At 40.8% G+C, this 18,429-nt stretch overlaps 1 protein-coding gene across 3 annotated transcripts in view; it reads right to left on the reverse strand.

The window, feature by feature from the left end:
- Window positions 1-18,429, reverse strand: part of DHX29 (DExH-box helicase 29) — a 40,709-nt gene that overhangs the window by 3,523 nt on the left and 18,757 nt on the right. For all 3 annotated transcript variants that reach the window (XM_019532063.1, XM_019532065.1, XM_019532064.1), the window contains 12 exons: window positions 18,064-18,204; window positions 16,219-16,363; window positions 15,851-15,971; window positions 12,879-12,963; window positions 12,196-12,284; window positions 11,500-11,628; window positions 10,572-10,647; window positions 8,197-8,421; window positions 6,872-7,008; window positions 5,722-5,815; window positions 4,609-4,911; window positions 2,441-2,572 (listed from right to left, as the gene is read on the reverse strand). In XM_019532063.1, coding sequence (XP_019387608.1) covers window positions 2,441-2,572; window positions 4,609-4,911; window positions 5,722-5,815; window positions 6,872-7,008; window positions 8,197-8,421; window positions 10,572-10,647; window positions 11,500-11,628; window positions 12,196-12,284; window positions 12,879-12,963; window positions 15,851-15,971; window positions 16,219-16,363; window positions 18,064-18,204 — 1,677 coding nt within the window. The remainder of the gene's footprint in view (window positions 1-2,440; window positions 2,573-4,608; window positions 4,912-5,721; window positions 5,816-6,871; window positions 7,009-8,196; window positions 8,422-10,571; window positions 10,648-11,499; window positions 11,629-12,195; window positions 12,285-12,878; window positions 12,964-15,850; window positions 15,972-16,218; window positions 16,364-18,063; window positions 18,205-18,429) is intronic.

Below are 18,429 nucleotides of genomic sequence, written 5' to 3' on the forward strand. Positions count from 1 at the left end.
TGCCACTGCTGTCACGGACAAAACAATGTACATACAGGAAGCTGAGAGAACTTGCCAACATGGAGTTTTACAAGTTCCTCGCTGAGGATCCCACAGCACAATACCAGGAAGAATTAAACAAATCTCTTAACTATGTTACCTCTGCAAACATGAGAAAGAATTCATGCTTCCACCCCACTAGGTCAGGCAATTTTTACTTACTGCCCAAGATCTATAAGCCAGGCAACCCAGTATGCTCCACTGTCTCTCTCTGGCACCATCACAGACATAGTTGCTGGCTATGCTGATTCTATCCTGTTCCCATGTCTTTGGAGCTGCCAGCTATCTGAAAGATACCACGGTTGTCTTAAAAAAACAAAACAAAAAACTGGGCTCCATTGATAAGCATCAAGCAAATACTATGGATGCTACATCTCTGTACACCATCCCCCAATACGGATAGATTATAAGCCATAAAGAACATTATCTTCATGGAGGACACTGCTTCCATTTCCATCACACTCTCGTTTTGTCTTTGCACAAAATCATTTCAGATCTGGGGACGCACATACCTATAAATGAATGGCACTGCCCTAGGCACATGTATGGCCCCCAATGTGCCAATATATTTGTGACAGACCTTGAAGTCCATTTCTTCTGCAGCTGCCCTCATCACCTAAGGTACGCTGATGACATCACATTGAAACATAGGCAGGAATTTTTAGAGAAATTACCAGGACTTTAATAACTTACACCCCTCTCTCAAACTAACTCTGAAATACAACAAATTCATTTCCTAGAAACTATAGTGAAGTGTTCAATAGCCACAACGTCACCACACTGTCTGGGAAATCTACTGACCTCCACAGCTGCCTTCAAGCCACCAGCTTTGACCCTAAACACACCACGAGATCCACAGTCTACAGCCAAGCTGTACGTTACAATCGTATCTGCCCTGATTCCACTGACTATGATGCACATTTTAAGGATCTGGAGCACGGATTCCTAAAATTACAATACAATCCCAAAACTAGCCACTCAAAGCAACAAGCCAGATTCAAACCTCACTCCAATTTGCTACAATACCAAGCCCAGGACACTAAAGTCCTTCTGGTTGCCATCTACAGCCCCCAGCATGAACACCCTAGACCAGGGGAGGGCAATTGTTTTAGGCAGAGGGCTGCTTATTAAGTTTTGGCAAGCCATCAAGCCAGGGCAGATGAATATTAATTTTCCCAAATTTTTTAGGGGCCCCATGGGCTCGATAGAATGATCTGGCAGGCCGCATCCAGCCCCCAGCCAACATTTTGCCCATCCCTGCCCTAGACTCATCATTCTGACCTCCAATGCCACCTGTAGAAGGACAACTGTTTCAAGGTAGCCATGGGGGACACACCTGTCCTGGTTAACAAGCAGCCTTTTAACCTCAGACAGCATCTCAAACAACCATCTACCCAACTCCTATTCTCACCGAGGCACCAGGTCTTGCAATGGACCCAGATGCAAGCTGTGCTCTCTCATCAATATGAACCACATCATCACTGGAGCAAACAACATGGACTATAACATCCCAGATTCATTCACTGCACTTCTACCAATATTATAAACCATAATGCGTTTACAGTGCACCTCTGCTGTCTACATTGGATAGACAGGGCAACCCCTACCTGCAAGAATGAACTAACAAACACCCATCTAAAATCAGTCCCAGAAAAATGCACAAGCCTGTGGCAGAACATTTTAACCTACCTGGACATTCATTGCTGGCCTCAGGGTAGCTGTACTTAGACAACAAAACTTAAATGAACTCAAATGAGAAACTGCAGAACAAAAAATTCATCCAGGCTAGGGTGTGGTACGTATGGTCTAAACCACTACCACCCATGGTTTTAGCCCCATGAGGCAAATGAACGGTATGGGGCCAGATCAGGCCCTAGGGTTCCCATGCCATCCCTGCATGCTGTGATCATGTACCATGCCACTCTGTGTACCTGATCCAGCCTGCAAAGCCCGGGCCCAGGACTTTCCTAAGATTTGTGGGGCGACCTGCAGGCCAGGGGTTGAACACTTCTGGTCTAAACCAAGACTATGAATTATAATCCCATTACCCAAATTATCTTTTATGACCCCCTTGTCTTTATGGGATTATTACCCATTTGCATCTCCCAGCACTGCCTGCCCTTCTTCCTCTCCTCATCTCTTGTCCCTTTCTTTCTGTATTCAAATCGCTTTATTTGATACACCCTTTCATAGCAACTAATGAAGTAAACTAAGGCTCATGAAAGTTCATGCTGTATCTCTGATTTACTTAGTTTAAGGTACAAATCTACCCCGCCTTCTGCACTGTTTCACTGGATTTTTTTCTAAAATGTTGTTATCTGAATCACAGAGTGGTACATTTCAGATAAAAAAAATGTAAAGCAAATAAAACTGCAAGAAACAAGCAAAAAGGTATCTGTACCTGAAAATGGATCCAGCCATCAACAGACAGGAGGCGTTCGCGGTGCTGAACTTCTATGTCCCCACCAAAAAGCAAAACTGGAAAGGGGGAAATTAAAGTCGTCTCTCGCAAGTATATCCTGGCATATCTTATCTGTATATAAAACACAAACATGTTTAAAAGCCACAGCAGGAACAGGAATGTTGTTTTTATAAAACAAAAAGATTTTGCTCCCCTCAAGTTCTCATCATTATATATACTCATTTATGTTACTAGGTAGTGAATGAATACAGCCTATGCCCAGTTATCTAACCCATATAATATAGACTATGTAGCATTTATTAGTCTAAGGCAGGAATAGCTGATCCAGCCACTGGGAGATTTTTTTCCCCCCCTACTCCTCAATACACAGGTGGAAGACTTTTAAGGACAGCCAGATTAAAAAACAGACCACAATTATGCTAAGATTATAAACAAAAGCTTTAGAAAGTTTATAGTCAATTATACAAAGCCTAGGGAAATGCAGCTGAGCATACAGTGCCCAAAGAGTGATCATATTCATTGCAGTGTGAAACTGTCAGCTGATACAATCAGAAAAATCAGTTCAATACATATATATATTTATACATAGATGCTGCCTGTGCAAAATTATGAGTTTCTTTTCAGTCAAGTTAGGGTTAATGTTACTTGCCAAAACTAGTTTCCTGATGCAGTAAACACCTTCCGTTCAAAACTTATGAGTACTTATACAGTGAAGAATTTTGACACGATCAAGTTTTTCCTTTCAGAATTTAGGACTATTAATTGTAAAGCAGTCATAATAGACTCCTCTAATCTCTGAATAAGTAGGATTACACAATAGTGTCACATTACAGACCTGTTACTGTAAAGATTAAAAGCAGTACTTCATATGACAAAAGATTATCCACTAATACTTACTACCTTCCAACTGTGCTTTAAAGCTTGACATATCTTCTATTTCTTATTGATGAAACATTCTCTCCCCCTTCCCTTCACATCTATGTCTTCCTATAACTATTTTTGTTTTTGCCAAGAATTTTTCTTTTTCTTTTGTCTGTTCTTCTGCTTCTTTAATATACTGCAAGCTTCTTGGGGCAGGAAATATTGTTTGCTGTGCCCGAATAGTACTTTTTATATGTGCTGCATGTCTTTTAAGTTAGCAAGTACCTCAGAGGAAGGCCTAAACATCAATTATTAAATGGGCTATTAGTAACTACCCAAAGGTCTAGACTCCTAGAATCCTAGACTCTTGACCAGTGCTTTGAAATACAAGTAAACTAATAAAAAGAGAGTGATTTGTGTATTTTAACAGTAATACTATGCTGAATTTTTTCTAACCAATACTAGAAGATAGGCAAGTGAGAAAGATAAAAAAAAAATCTCTTAATGTGACTGTGCAGTAAAGGAAGAAAAGCAGGAAAGTTACAGCAGTGCTGAGGTGATGTTATTATTGTGATGGTGCAGGAAACATGCAAGAGGCAGGAATTCTTGTGGGTGGTTATCTTTTATTGGACAAAATCACATGGTTAGGATAGGCTTAGTACAGTTATAGTTATATTCCAGGCCAGTGACAATAAGAAATCCTCCTCCAGAAACTACAGTTTCACAAGGACATGTATTTTGGCAAGTTGGAACCTTTCAAAACTACAGAACTATAAACCGGTTCCTAGTGGTGCCAGAAAGACAAGGCAATAGAAACGGATCAATCCTAAAATGTTTGTTATGGTAAATGGTATGTATCCAAGGGCTTGAATACAGTAAAAATAGGAGAGAACACAGGAATGACCAGAAAGGGTATACTGCCACCACTACCCCATTTTCCCCACACCAGTCCTCCAGCCAGTCAGGGTACAACAGGTGGGAACTTGTGTTCTGGTAAAACAGACAGCCAGATATAAAAATATATCCCTAGTGCCTATCTTGTGCTTTAATGTGAACAATAAATTGGTCCTTCTAAGTTGCCAACCCCACAATGTACTTGAGATCCAGGTAACAATGCACTGATGACTATTAAAAGTTTAAGATGAACTGGACCTCCAGTACTTCATCTGATGATCCAGTGTCCACTAATCCTGCCCAATGAAATTTACTCAAATGACCAAACTTGTTCAAGGTTTTCATTTAATTGCTGCCATTTGATAAGACTGATACAAATGCAACATCCTTACCTTTTCCTGATAGAGAAGCCATCCATATGTCTGCAAATCTCTGTTTACTGAGGAGGGATGCACTTGCGCTTTTCCTTGCGCAGTTTCTACCATACATGACAATTTTTCAGTGACATCTACAGACTTTGTATACATTATCTTCCCTACGTTGTCGTACAACCCTGCAGTCAGCACAGATTTAAGAAGGGCAATTTCTTGAAGGGAAAGAGTTTGTGTGGATCCACTTCCATCCCATCCATGTTTAGTTGCAGGTGTTGCAAAACCAGCAGTCCTGACTACTTTTATTAGCTCTTGTTTCACATCCTGAAATTAGTTTGTCAAAAGAGAAAAAAAACATTGATTTTAAGAAAGGCACATGCTCAAGCGCACCAGTACACACAGACTCCTCCCTAACTATTCCCAATAGCAAGAAAAAAAAAGGAAAGAAATCTAGACTCATGTAAAATAAAATTAGCCACATCTATGCTAAGCCTAGATTCTTGATTGGAGGGGAAATCAAATAAATAAGGCTTCCAGGAGTCAAGCATTACGGAATATAAATGAGTGCCTTTGTTCTCCTAGGTATCTGGAAAGTAAATTGACAGCACAGGATACGTGTTTTTACATCACATATTCCCTTTCCTGTCACTCAGGTCTTAGTTACCTATCCTAAGTTGGAAAGTAGAATTGGCGCTTTAGAAGTAAGATACATTTAAATGACTCAGGATTACAGACCATCTTCCAAAATTGAGAGAACCACAAGTATTTCAGAACTGCAGAGTTAAGTCATACAATCTAACTACATATTTTATTTTCCTTGTCATACAATAATTTGATTTGCAAATTATTGTGCGGTAGAAATGGAGAAGCACAAACCCTTGCCAGAGCAACTAGCTGCAAAGATGTATACCAGTAAGATGTGTGTTCTGAAAGGTGAAAGGGCAGATTTAGCCAATATGAATAAAAAAAGTCTGTATGTCTTTCACTGACTCCTAATATTCTCTATGCCCTTATTTGTTACCTCATCTGCATACTAACTTGCCTACTACTGTGTATCATGAATTTAAAGATATATATTGAGTTTCTCAGAAATTTAAGCGATCCTTTCTAATGCAAAAGCTGCACGGTTAGTACCTCCAGAGTTAACAGTGAGGTCCTGTTAAGGAAATTTCTTCTGCAGTAAGTCATTTCAGTACGATAACCTCCTTCTTGACGTGCTTTTTTCCACCTGTAAAAAAAAAAAACCTGTCTTACTACAGTTACGAGAAACACTGCTGTCTAGCAAGGAAGTGACAAGTAAATAGGAGTTAGACATTTAAAAAGACAATGCTGCCTTACATCAAACACCATCATAATACTAAAAATAACTTGGGGAATTGGTTAGAATCTGCAATATGGCTGCTGACAGATGTGAAAAACACAAAAACAAAAAGCAAAAAACAGAACAACATGCTTTACCAGAAGCAGCAGCACATTAGTTCAACCCAGCTCTACAGTGCCTGTATAGATTGCATGCTCCAGCAGGGCTTCCTGGCACTTTTATCTAATAGTTGATTCTATCAGCTAAGTGCCAAAACAGCCCCGCAAAAGTGCTCAACCTATACAAATGCTGGGCAACCCAGGTCCAACTAACATGCCTTTTCTGGGCATATGCTGCACTTCATGCAGGGGGGTGCCAAGTTTAAAGTGAAGCACTGTGTTTTTTTTGTTTTTTCCATGTCTGCAAGCGGCCTGTTAGTCTATTAAAGAGCAAGAGAGGATATGCATTTAAGACGACATAAAAACATGCGTGCCCATGAGCAAAGGTAGTTTCTCTTTCAATTGTACAGATAATTGACAAATGCTTGTAAGCTCTGCTGGCTGTAGGTAGAACAACCTGCGTCTGGATTAAAGTTAAGGCAACTATAACCTTCATAGTTAACCTTTTTAAAAAGAAAAAGAATAGATGTAGCTCAGTACAGTGCAGCTAACGAATGTAGCTCAGTACAGCCGAGTTCAGTACAAGAACTAATGAAACACCTGAGCCAGATACAGGACATTTCTGAATTGCTTGTCACAGTGTCATTAGGAAGTGTAGCAACTAACCAGCTAAGCCATTTATTAATCCCTGTGCAATACAGTATTTAACGCCATTTTAAATATTCAAAAAAGAAGTTTACAGATTTAAAACAATTTCAGGTCCCATTTTTAAATATGATCTTTAAATGATTAAATGTTGTCAACACAAGTTAACAGCTGAAAAGTTCTTTGATTAGTTTTAGTATTTTTTTAAAAGATTACTTACCCAAGATATGCATTGTAGATTGTAAGATGGTCTGAGTTTGCCAATGTCAGAGAAGACTTTGCAAGATCTGCTTCATCTTTTCTACCAATTGGTGTGGTAAATGGGGATTTTTCTGTCATTACGGCAGCTAAGGTTGCCTGTAGTCACCCACAAGAAATTAAAGTATAAAAAATAGAGTAAATACAATTAAAATTAGGATTGGTTAAAAAATTGTAACAGATTCTGAAGACAAACTATGTAGGAGCTGATCAAGTGTAATTTCTTTTACGTCTGTACATTTACCTCTTCTGGTTTAACTCAAAAGTTAGTGATGTAGTTATATACAAGTAGTACAGACAGGCACTTTGATAAATAGATTAAAACGCTGGTAAATTTAAGGACTCTTAAAAGAATCAGGAATTGTCTCCCAAATAAAGAATGGGATGCCATTTTATCTAGGGAAATTGAGTTTACGGTAATGAAGCTCCCAGCTGAACACTCACTTTTTAAAGGTTCAGGACATGCAGTGAACCTGAGACTAGGGAGACACTCCTGGCTGTGTCCCAGGCCCTGGGGATGCCTCATGCCAGATATCTATGCTTAGCTGAATGTGGGGATCTGTCATGGGTCAGCCCTGACATGGTACATATTCAATTTTAGGCATGATGCAAACAAGCCAAAAAGACATTACACATAACATGTGGGATATCTTTGTGGTCCATTTGCTATATTATCATGCCATAAGTTGGTTTTAACATGTAGCCAGGTTACTATTTGTGGTGTGATTAACACATTAATCTGTTGTAAATGTAATGTGTGCTAAATGCCCCAAGACTAAGTTCATGTACTGCACTGATTCTTGTTTAAAATAGTTGTTTAATTGTATGGAGAAGTATGCTGTAGCTTGCTAATGTCACGAACCATTTGCTCTTAAATAATTTAAAACAGACACCAACTTGAGGTTGTAAGCAGTTTCAGGCCCTACATCAGCTTGAATGCTCTAAACATAGCAAGAATTTTTTCTAAATTGTGTTTTACATAGTTTGATTTTTCAAATTTTTTTCCTCCTCTCTCCTGCTCCTTTGCAAAAGCCACACAAGCAGGGAAGCACTGTCAAATACTCAAGAGTAAAACAAACTGGAAAAACAGTTAGTTACTTAATTATTTCTTAAAACAGTAGCAAGTAAAAGTTTCAGGTAGATACAATGTAATCTGTTTCTACTGAAATCAGGATGTAAAGATGATTTAATAATTCATCCTTTAAAAATAAAATCACTGTCTTAATGTTAAAGTTATTATCTTCACTGTAATGATGTTTAAATGGAAATGACAATGTGTCAACTTACCACAGGGTCCAAGCAACCAAATATAGCACCAAATATAAGCATTTTGCCAATTTTAACATTAACAGGCAATGCTGCAAGGTGCTGACCCAGTGGAGTCAGTCTGGGCTCAATTAATTCACAAGCCCCAATCTTCCGTAGCAGGTTCATTGCATTGCTGATTACTTGAGGCTGCGGGGGATCTAATGCTCTGGACAGGAAATCCTCAGGAGCACCAAGATTGCATTTCTATGGATTGAACAGACATCATTCAATATAAGGCTATTTAGCAAAAACTAACTTAAATGGTAAAAGCATAACAGATTTTTTTTCCTTTTAAAATGAGAGCCTGTAGAACAAGTTATTTATTCACTCATTTTAGGGCCAGCTGTGCTCCTCTTTCTTTACCTCACTCCTTACGTTGGCCAAGTTTTCCCTAATACAGGACTACAGCGGGCCTACATGCTGAAATTAGCATAGCTCCACTGTGCTAAAGGCCAGCCATAAAAAGTGAGCCAGGGAAAGTTGTGTACTCAACTCACAACTCTACAGAGTTGGCTATCCAGTGGCATGACTAGTAGCACGCAACTACATTGGGGGTGGGCAAAATATGGCCTATGGGTGCACAGCGGGGCTGGGGTGGCTTTGTGGCACTGGTGGCTCCTGGCTGCTGCTGGTCCCAACCGCACAGTACTGGCAAGGACCCATGCACATAGCCCCAACCTGGCACACCCCATGCCTGCTCCAGACTCACCCAACCAGCCTCAGCAGCAGCAGCAACGGTGGCTGCCAGGCAGAAACTGTTGCTCAGGGCAGGGAAAAATTGTTCCCTCCCCCTTGCCACTGCCAGGCAGTTCTTGCTGCAGCCACCTGGAATCTTGCCACATCGGGTTCCCCTTCAGCTGTGCCACAATCACTGCTGTCTCTGGGCTGCCCAGCATGGTAGTGGCCACAGTGCAGAGCAGCTGCAGGACAGCCCAGCATGGCATGGGCTCCAGGTGGCTGCACCAAGAACTGCTCAGCAGTGGCAAGGGGGAAGAGCTGCTTTCCACCCACACCAAGCAACAGTTTCTGCCCAGCAGCCACCGCTGCTGAGCCTGGACAGGAGAGTCCGGAGCAGGCACAGGATGCGCCAGATTGGGGCTGTGTGCATGGGTCCCCGCTGGTACTGTGGGGCTGGGGTCAGTGGTGGCAGCAGCTGTAAGGAGTGCCACAGCCCTGCTGCTTGCCCAGAGGGCAGCAGGATGAGGCATGGCTGGGTGGTATGGAGCAGGCACAGGGCAGGCTGGGGCTGCACGGGCTATGGGCTGTCATGAGGTGGGTGCTGACAGGCTTACAGGGGCACGCACAAGGAGGTCACACACATACCCCCACCATACCCTTAGACCATCCACCACAAGCCCCATAACCACATGCACCCACAACCACTTCACCCACCTACACCCTTCCTCCCTCCCTCACACCCCCCACACCTCTGGGGGGAGCCCTACTCTCTGCTGCATTCACACACACCACCACATACCCACGCAAACACCCTCAGCCACCCTCCCCATCCATACACTTCACAGTCCCCTACAAAACTCCATACCCACCCCCCCACCAAACTCCTTACCCACCCACAATATACAAGAGAAAGCCTTCATTTTGAGCTATTATGCAATCACCTCTATACACACAATACAAACACACACAAATCAGAACAATTTTTTTGTTAAAATAAAATTAAAATGTGTTATTGTGGATCTTTAGAATATCAACTGGGTTTTTTTTTCTGGTTCCAAGATGGCAAACACCCCTCCCAAAAGGAGTACTTCTGGAGGCAAGGGGAGGGACTTCTGGTGGCAAAGGTCAAGGGTTAGGGGACAGAACATCCAGTCCCAAGATGGTGACCAGGGGTCTGGGCACTTGTCAAGAGGCAGGCCCACTCTTGAGGCACTCAACAGCTTCCCAAAACCCATTAAGTGGCTCTCCAGCTGAAATAATTGCCTGCCCCTGAACTACCTGGATCAATCAGCCAAATCTTACATGTATGAGTTATGCAAGTACCTTTGTAACCCACACATCTGGGTTAAGAAAGCAGGATTCGATCCCTCTACTATGACTGTCCCATGATCACCCCATTTACTTACAACACAGACAGAAGCCATCATTTGACACTTTAGCTTTGTCTTGGAAACAATGACTATTGTGCAGATCAAATAATATACTAAAAAAATAGGTGGTTTTATATAACATTTCCCATCAGAATTATCTGGATTCTTTAAAATGCACACATGTACTTGAGTCCATTAAGTGATACAAAAGCCTTACACAATCCAATTAAATGGGTCTAGATTGGGCTACTCATGGCACATCTCTCAGCCTAAAAGGTAAGAATAATTCAAGAAGCAAGACTGTACCATAATATGAAGGCATAACTCTTCCAGTGGTACACGTAGTATTTCTGGAACAGAATATTCCATGAAACTTTCAAACCTGTAACACCCCAATAAAGACACACATAGTATCATAGATTTCATTTGATTTAAAAGTACAGCTCATCTTAAATTAGAAAGCCTATTTTTCATCAGGTCAGAAGCATGACAGGCATTCTCTTCTGATACATATCTGCATGTTTCAAACTATGGGTAAAGTGTTTATCCTTTGGAGTTATGCATGTCTGTTGCAGTAAGGAAGGCAGGGTAGTACTGAAAGTGGAATAGGAACAAGACATTTTCTATATTAAAATAATTCAAGTGTTTTTTGCTCATGCAAGGGTTACTATAAAATATGTAAGGGTTAAATAAGGCTTACTATAAAATATTGCACAAATCATTTTTAGTGAGAAGCAATACAAAGGGGTCTTTTAGACTTTTAGTTATCCTGCCATGCTACAGAATGGAACTTTAATGCTGCACTCAATTCCTCTAGTATCTCCAAATATAGAGTGTCCACCTAAAAACCTGTGAATTAGCACGGAGACGATGCTAAATATCTAGAGATAGGGTTTGTGTTTATCTGACAATGGTGGAATTTATGGCATTATTCAAACTAGAATCCTCAATTTTCTAATGCTGCAACAATCATTTTTCCCATATCATTGTTTAAAGGGAAAAAAAAAAAGGTTAAGAAACTTACATTAAAGAAATATTAAGGTTAGACATTCATACTGCAAAAAACTCAGATATGCAGAAGTTAGCCTTTCTTAAAAGACACAACTATCCTTATCAGTATTGTAGCATCTGGATTCTTCCACTTGTGACTGAAACAGTGTACTTTAACACAGGTTTCCGAGACACTGCACTAGTTGCAGCGTTTATAAATTTTTGCTAACAAAAGCTATTGCACCTGTCTTTTGTGTACATTCGGAAACAGAATCCATCCCTGACACGTCCAGCTCTCCCTTGACGTTGCAGAGCACTAGCTTTACTGACAAAGGTCTCTTCCAAAGAACTCATCTGACTACTTTCATGATACCTAGAAAAAAAAATGTACACAGAGCGTGTAGATTAGGATTACACAAGGACTCATATGCCGTTTTCAAATTTAAAATAAACTGTTTAAAAAAATTTTAAACTTAATCTGGAAAAAAGTTCTGTTGTTCCACAAGATGTCAATGAAAGAATTAAAGTGCAAGTCAGAAACAGGAAGACCTATTTTGATGTTATCAAGCCCAGCTCCCTCCCAGTGTGGTATCATTGCTTCTAGTACATTTTCATTACTTTACATAGGAGAAATACACAAGCCAAATCTAACTACTTGAAAGTTAAGTGAGAAAAATACTCTGCCTTAAATTTCAGCCTATTATACTTAACTGTGCATTCTATCACATTTGAAGAATTCAGCTCCCTGTTTTTATCTCGTGAAAATACATGGATTTATACCAAAATTGTCAAAATGACTTTATTTGGACACATGGTCACTGTAAATCAGAGTTATAAATAAATAAAATCAGAATTTAAACCTAGGTCTAAACAGATATAAAATTAGCACAAAACCACTATGGTACCTAGCTCCCCAAATTTATGAAAGATCAACCCTTACCTGTTTTCTTTTGTTCTCCCAGTGTCAATTACAAAGACAACATCTGGTATGGTAATACCTGTCTCAGCAATATTGGTTGCCAAAACAATCTGCAAGTGAAATAGCCATAAATTAAAGAAGCAATCTTTCCAGTAAGTTTTACTCCTTCAAAATGATTTTTGTAACAAATTTTGAGGGGGGAAAAAAAAAACCCTCCAGAAATTTATCAATTATTAACAAGAATTCACAAAACAGTTTATTCTGTTGCAATCTGGATGGACTAAGGAGTTACAAGAAGATGTTTATATAGTTGGGGTTTTTTACTTGTTTTGAATTTCACAAGCTGGCACCGTGTACTTGTAAAAACAGACTTTAAGTAGTTTGGCATTAAGCAAAACTGTTCTATGCCCAAAAACTGGTACAATATCTACAGACGAGATTTCTAAAACAAGTTTTTAAAAAAATGTACTCTTTCATAGAAAAGTTATAGTGAAATAAAAACTGAAAAAGGTGCTCTCTATATGTATACTTGATTTTGACCATTAAAAGCAGTCTGTTTTCAATAAAGGACTTTTGAGAACAGTTTTATTGTTGTATAAATTTGTTTTCTTGTAAAAGAATTAATAATCTCACATAAAAAAGCATCTAAAATAAAAAAACAAGGATCCAGAGTAGTACATTTTGCTTGTTTAAATTCATCATACCTTTCTAACACCAGGAGGGGGGATTGTAAATGCAGCTGCTTGATCTTGAGTTGAAAGGATAGAATGAAGAGCTATTAATTTATGCCTGAAAGAAGAAGTTATAATTATTCAGTAAGTAAATCATGCTATTGAATAAACATGTAAATAAGAGTAACAGGTTGCAGTGATTGAAGAAAGCAAAAATCGGAATGCACAAACAGCATAAAGATTTGCTATTTCTGAAATTGTAATACTAGAAAAGTTTTACATTAAAATATCAAAGAAAGTATTGCAAACAGTATTTTATATTCATTATCTAGGTTGCTGGGAGTGTGGAGAAAAAGCTTTCTACTATATAGCAACAGAATTCTAGAAGTGGAGGAGATCTCTACATTTAACTGTGTTATATTAAGAGTATAGCAAAGAAGAGAGACAAGGAAAGCATCCTTTTGTTTCATAGTTGGTAGGGTCAGAAGGGACCTGAGCAGATCATCAAGTCCAACCCCCTGCCATGGCAGGAAAAAGTACTGGGGTCAAACGACCGCAGCAAGGTGTTCATTTAGCCTCCTCTTAAAGACCCTCAGGTTGGAGCCAGCACCACTTCGCTTGGAAGTTGGTTCCAGATCCTAGCTGCCCTGACAGTGAAGTAGCACCTCCTGATGTCTAGTTTGAATCTACCCTCTGCCAGCTTGTGACTTATTTCTAGTCATTCCTGGTACTGCTCAGGGGAACAGGGACTCCCCCAATGCCTGCTGGTCCCCTCTGACTAGTTTGTAACAGGCCACTAGATCCCCCCTTAGCCTTCTCTTGTGGAGGCTGAACAGGTTCAGGTCCCGTAGCCTCTCCTCACAGGGCCTGCCCTGCTGCCCCCGATGGAGTGAGTGGCCCTTCTCTGGACCCTCTCCATGTTGTCCACATCCCTCTTGAAGTGCAGCACCCAGAACTGGATGCAGTACTCCAGCTGCAGCCTGACCAGTGTCACATAGAGGCAGATGATCACCTCCTTGGACCTGCTCGAGATGCATCTGTGGATGCATGATAAGGTATGGTTGGCCTTCCTGACCATGTCCCCACACTGCTGGCCCATGTTCATTTTGGCATCAATGATGATTCCAAGATCCTTTTCTTCCTCTGTACTGATGAGAAGGGAGTTCCCCAGCCTGTAGGTCTGGTGCTGGTTCTTCACCAGGTGCATCACCTTGTACTTGTCAGTGTTGAAACTGATCCTGTTCTCATCCGCCCACCCCTGTAACCTGTCTAGGTCCGATTGCAGCCGATTCCTCCCTTCTAGTGTGCCCATATCCCCCTGCATCTTCGTGTAGTCAGAGAATTTGAACAGGGTGCTTTTTACTCCCTCGTCCAAGTCACTGATGAAGATGTTGGACAGCGTGGGTCCGAGAACTGAGCCCTGGGGGATCCCACTGCCCACATCCCTCCAGGTCAAAAATGACCTGTCCACTACCACTCTCTGGGTGCGGCCCTCCAGCCAGTTGGCAACCCATCTGACTGTGTAGGTGTCGACATCACAGTCCCCCAGTTTTTTAATGAGAACGGGGTGAGACAGTGTCAAAGGCCTTCCTAAAGTCCAGAAAGACTATGTCCACTGCTACCCCTGCATCTAAGGATTTTGTGACCTGGTGGCAGAAGGCCACCATGTTGGTCTGACAGGACCTGCCTCTAATGAACCTGTGTTGGTTGCCCCTAAGCATAACCTCCCCCACCGGCCCCTCGTGGACATGGGCCAGGTTAATTCTCTCAAAAAGCTTATTATTATATTTCAGATACAATTTGCTGAGTTCACTATTTCCAGCCCAATCTCAATCCCATTACAATTCTCAAAAATGTATAACTTGTAACTAAAAGAGAACTAAGCTTAGAGAGAAATAGTATGGCAATGCTTAAATCCTCAAAATCCCACAACACAATACATTCCTTCCTCCTAGTCTCTGGTGAGAAGCAGGTTCAAAGAGAAAGTATTCTTATTGCCCCCTTCCCTTGCATTTCATGATTTGACTTATGAGGAAAGACTGAGGGAGCTGGGTTTATCTAGTCTAGAGAAGAGGAGACTGAGAGGGGATTTAATAACAGCCTCCAACTACCTGAAGGGGGGTTTTGAAAGAGGATGGAACTAGACTGTTCAGTGGTGGCAGATGACACAACAAGGAGCAATGGTCTCAGGTTGCAGCAAGGGAACTTTAGGTTGATGTTAGGAAGAATTTTCTTAGTAGGAGGGTAGTAAAACACTGGAACAGATTACACAGAGAACTGGTGGAATCTCCATGTTTGCAGGTTTTGAAGACTCGGCTAGACAAAACTTTGGCTGGGATGATCTGGTTGGGGGTGGTCCTGCCGTTAGCAATGGGTTGAACTAGATGACCTCCTGAGGTCCTTTCCAACCTTAATTTTCTATGATTCTATGGCTCTAGTATATAATGTTTCAGAGCTCCCCAGACATCTCCTGAGTCTAAGCCCCAAATTACACCTTATGTCAAGTTGTCTGTGCACTACTCTGATGGTGTAGCAGGGCTATAAAGTTAGTTTAATCAAAATCTGAAAATCTGCCTACCTAGAGAATCTATAACCCTCCTTTACAGAATTTGCAAGAAAACGCGCCTCTTAGCAAGTTCCTTGATTCCAGCTTTCTCTAAGTTTTCTATAGCCCCAGATATGAAGCCTCCTATCTGCCGAGACAGTAAAACCCAAGAAGCCCTTCACAGTTAAAGCAAATAGTAGTTCTCTTGGGGAAAAAAGAAGGATCAATTTCACTGCAGCTGAAGTATTTAAATAATTATGATTTATATCGAGATTGAAAAGGCTGATAAAGAAATGGATTGGAAAAATATTTTGAAAAAAAGTCTGTGCCCTATAACTGAGACTTAAAACTGAAAATTCTTCAATCAAGGATAGCTATTGTCAAAAATCAAAAAAAGAGTACATTAGACATTTTTCAAATTAATCAATATCCTAGGTTTAGACAAAACATTCTAAATTACCTGTCCCTTAAGTTAAACCTTCTGTCAGTTGAAATGAGATCATATAACTGCTGGATGTGCGCAAGACCAGGTAAAAAGATCAACACAGCCCCTTCTACATTTTTAAACTGGGGAGTTCTATCTGTAAGGAAACAACATAGTCTTAGTTAACAAACCTAGAAAATCCTACTCATTACCCCTAGTAGATTGTGATAAGGTATGCCATGCCATGATTAGTGAGCTGGTCCCTTCCCAGAAGGTACTATGAAAAAGGAAAGAAGTCAAAAGACCCCTGATAGCAAGCATCAACAAAAAATAATAAATAATTCCAAGGCAGTCTCCCAATATATGCAAGAACCCCATATGAACACTTTTGAAGTGTCTTGTACCTAAGAATGCAAGTAACTCCAGGATAAGTTCGAGATTGATCTTGTAGGGATTCATATAGAAAATTGCTTGCTGTGTACGACTGCTATACTTCTGATAGTAAGAATTCACATCTACACCAGATCCAGACTGGAGTGGGATGTACTCCTATAGGTAAAAGACATTAGGAATACAAAATATGAAATTTTGTGGAAAGTGGTGGCAGGAGAAGAGAAAATAGACAGTAATGCTTTTTAAGCATTTTAGCTTCACAGCCTTGTAAGACTTTAGAATAAAGGTTCACATATATAGAGGTATTTAGTCACCTCTGTCCTTTTGAAGTCACTGGGAGTTAAGAGTATAAATATCTCTATGAATCTGGCCCAGCACGATTAAGCCTATGATCTGTGAATGAAATTCCCAGATTTTTGTAAATAAGTTCAAGCTGTAGGAAATCAGTCTGATTGACATGATATAATCCATGTTATTAGGAAAAGATTCCCTTGCTACTGGTCTGTTCTCAGGGTTTACACATGAGGTGAGCTCTTATAAACCGGTATTTTTCTTTTTTTTTTTTAAACTGAGGTCCCATATTTTAAAACCTCTGTTTTCATTTAAAACCCTAAGCAAATCTCTACTTTCCACAGTTGGAAAAGAAAACATGAGTAAACTGATATAATCCTATTTGTCTAGATCAGTAAAGGACCCTGGAGCTGTCCCTATAAATCTCACTAATAATCAGTTGGGGTGTGAGAAATGGGCCGCATTCGATGCAGATTTGGCCTGAATCAGGGACGGTGATTCGATTCATTGATTCGGATCACTGCCTTGATTTAATTGGGCCAAATCAGAATCTGAAGATTCAATGCTGGTTCAAAGAATCAGGGATTTGGCCATAGACACAACTTTAAACATTTTTTCTACATACCTCAAGGAGGTGTGTCTTGTGAACGCTGTGATGGTGGGGCAGATGGAACATCCCACAGGAGCGTGGGGGGCCCCTTGCATGCTCAGCGGTGGTCACAGAAATACTTCTGCTCCACCACTGAGCATGATGGGGACCTCCCCCAGACCCAGGAGGCACCAGTTGCCGAGTTGTGGGGCAGTAGGGAGGGTTCCCTGTGCACTCCACAGAGGACCTGGAACTGCTTCTGGTCCACTTCTGGGTCTGCTGCCAAGCGTGCTGCAGACCCCCCTGGTCCCCCGTGGGTCATTCCATCTGCCCCAGCATCTCAGCATTCATGAGCCAACTGGTACCTTGAGGTATGCAGAAGAAATATTTAAACCCATGTCTATGTCTGAATCATCGAATCTCTCCAAATTGATTCGGAGGGTTCTGATTCAATTCAGAGAGATTAACAGGTATCCTGATTTGATTCGGATTCAGAGATTAGGCCGCCAAATCAGGCCAAATCTCTGCCAAATTGAATCAGCAACTGAAGCTTCACACAGCCCTAATAATCTGTAATTAGCATTGTAATCCATTTTACTGTTGATTAAAGCATATAAGAAAGGAGAATAAGAATCACATTATGGAGATCTCCACAATTTTTGCAGTGTATTTCATCCTGGGCAATGAGTAAGGTGGTGCTTTGGTGAATATCAACACTTATTCTTCCAACACCAGAAGGGAGGAGCAAGCTTATAGAAGAATTTGAGTCCCACAAAGGGGAACCAGTTCCTTAGAGCCCTGAGGTACGCGAGTCAAACCAAGAGGGAACCAACCTCGGAGTCAAAGAAAGGACATTTATGATCATGTATCTGAAAGACTACTGGCAAGTGATTTATCATGTAGCACTTCAAGGGGGGAGGGAAAGCAAACCAAACAGCTGTAAAATATTAAGCTAAACAGTAAATAGTTGTTTTACTTGATACTTTGTAATTTCTCCTCCTTTTTTAGTAACATTTATTGTTATTTCTTCCTCCTCCTCCAAGAACTTTTGACAATATTCTGAGTCCTTCTCCAGAACATAGCCAATTTCCTCAATCACATCTTCAACATGGAAAACCTGCAGAGTAATACAGAACACAAATTCTAAGTTATTGCAAGTACATATCCATCATTTTGTCTTCTTAATGAGCATACAAAAAGGTAAGAGAAATTTTCCACAACACCAGCAAAGAGAGCCAGCCAGCCAGCCCTCTACATCAGTGGTCTCAAACCTTTTTATGGTAAAGATCACTTTTTGGAAGTAAAGGGCACCCAAGGAGCTACCGCCCCCACCCACCCCCTG

This window comes from Crocodylus porosus, unplaced genomic scaffold (genome assembly GCF_001723895.1).
Source record: "Crocodylus porosus isolate Cpor-Errol unplaced genomic scaffold, CroPor_comp1, whole genome shotgun sequence".
Lineage (NCBI taxonomy): Eukaryota > Metazoa > Chordata > Crocodylia > Crocodylidae > Crocodylus > Crocodylus porosus.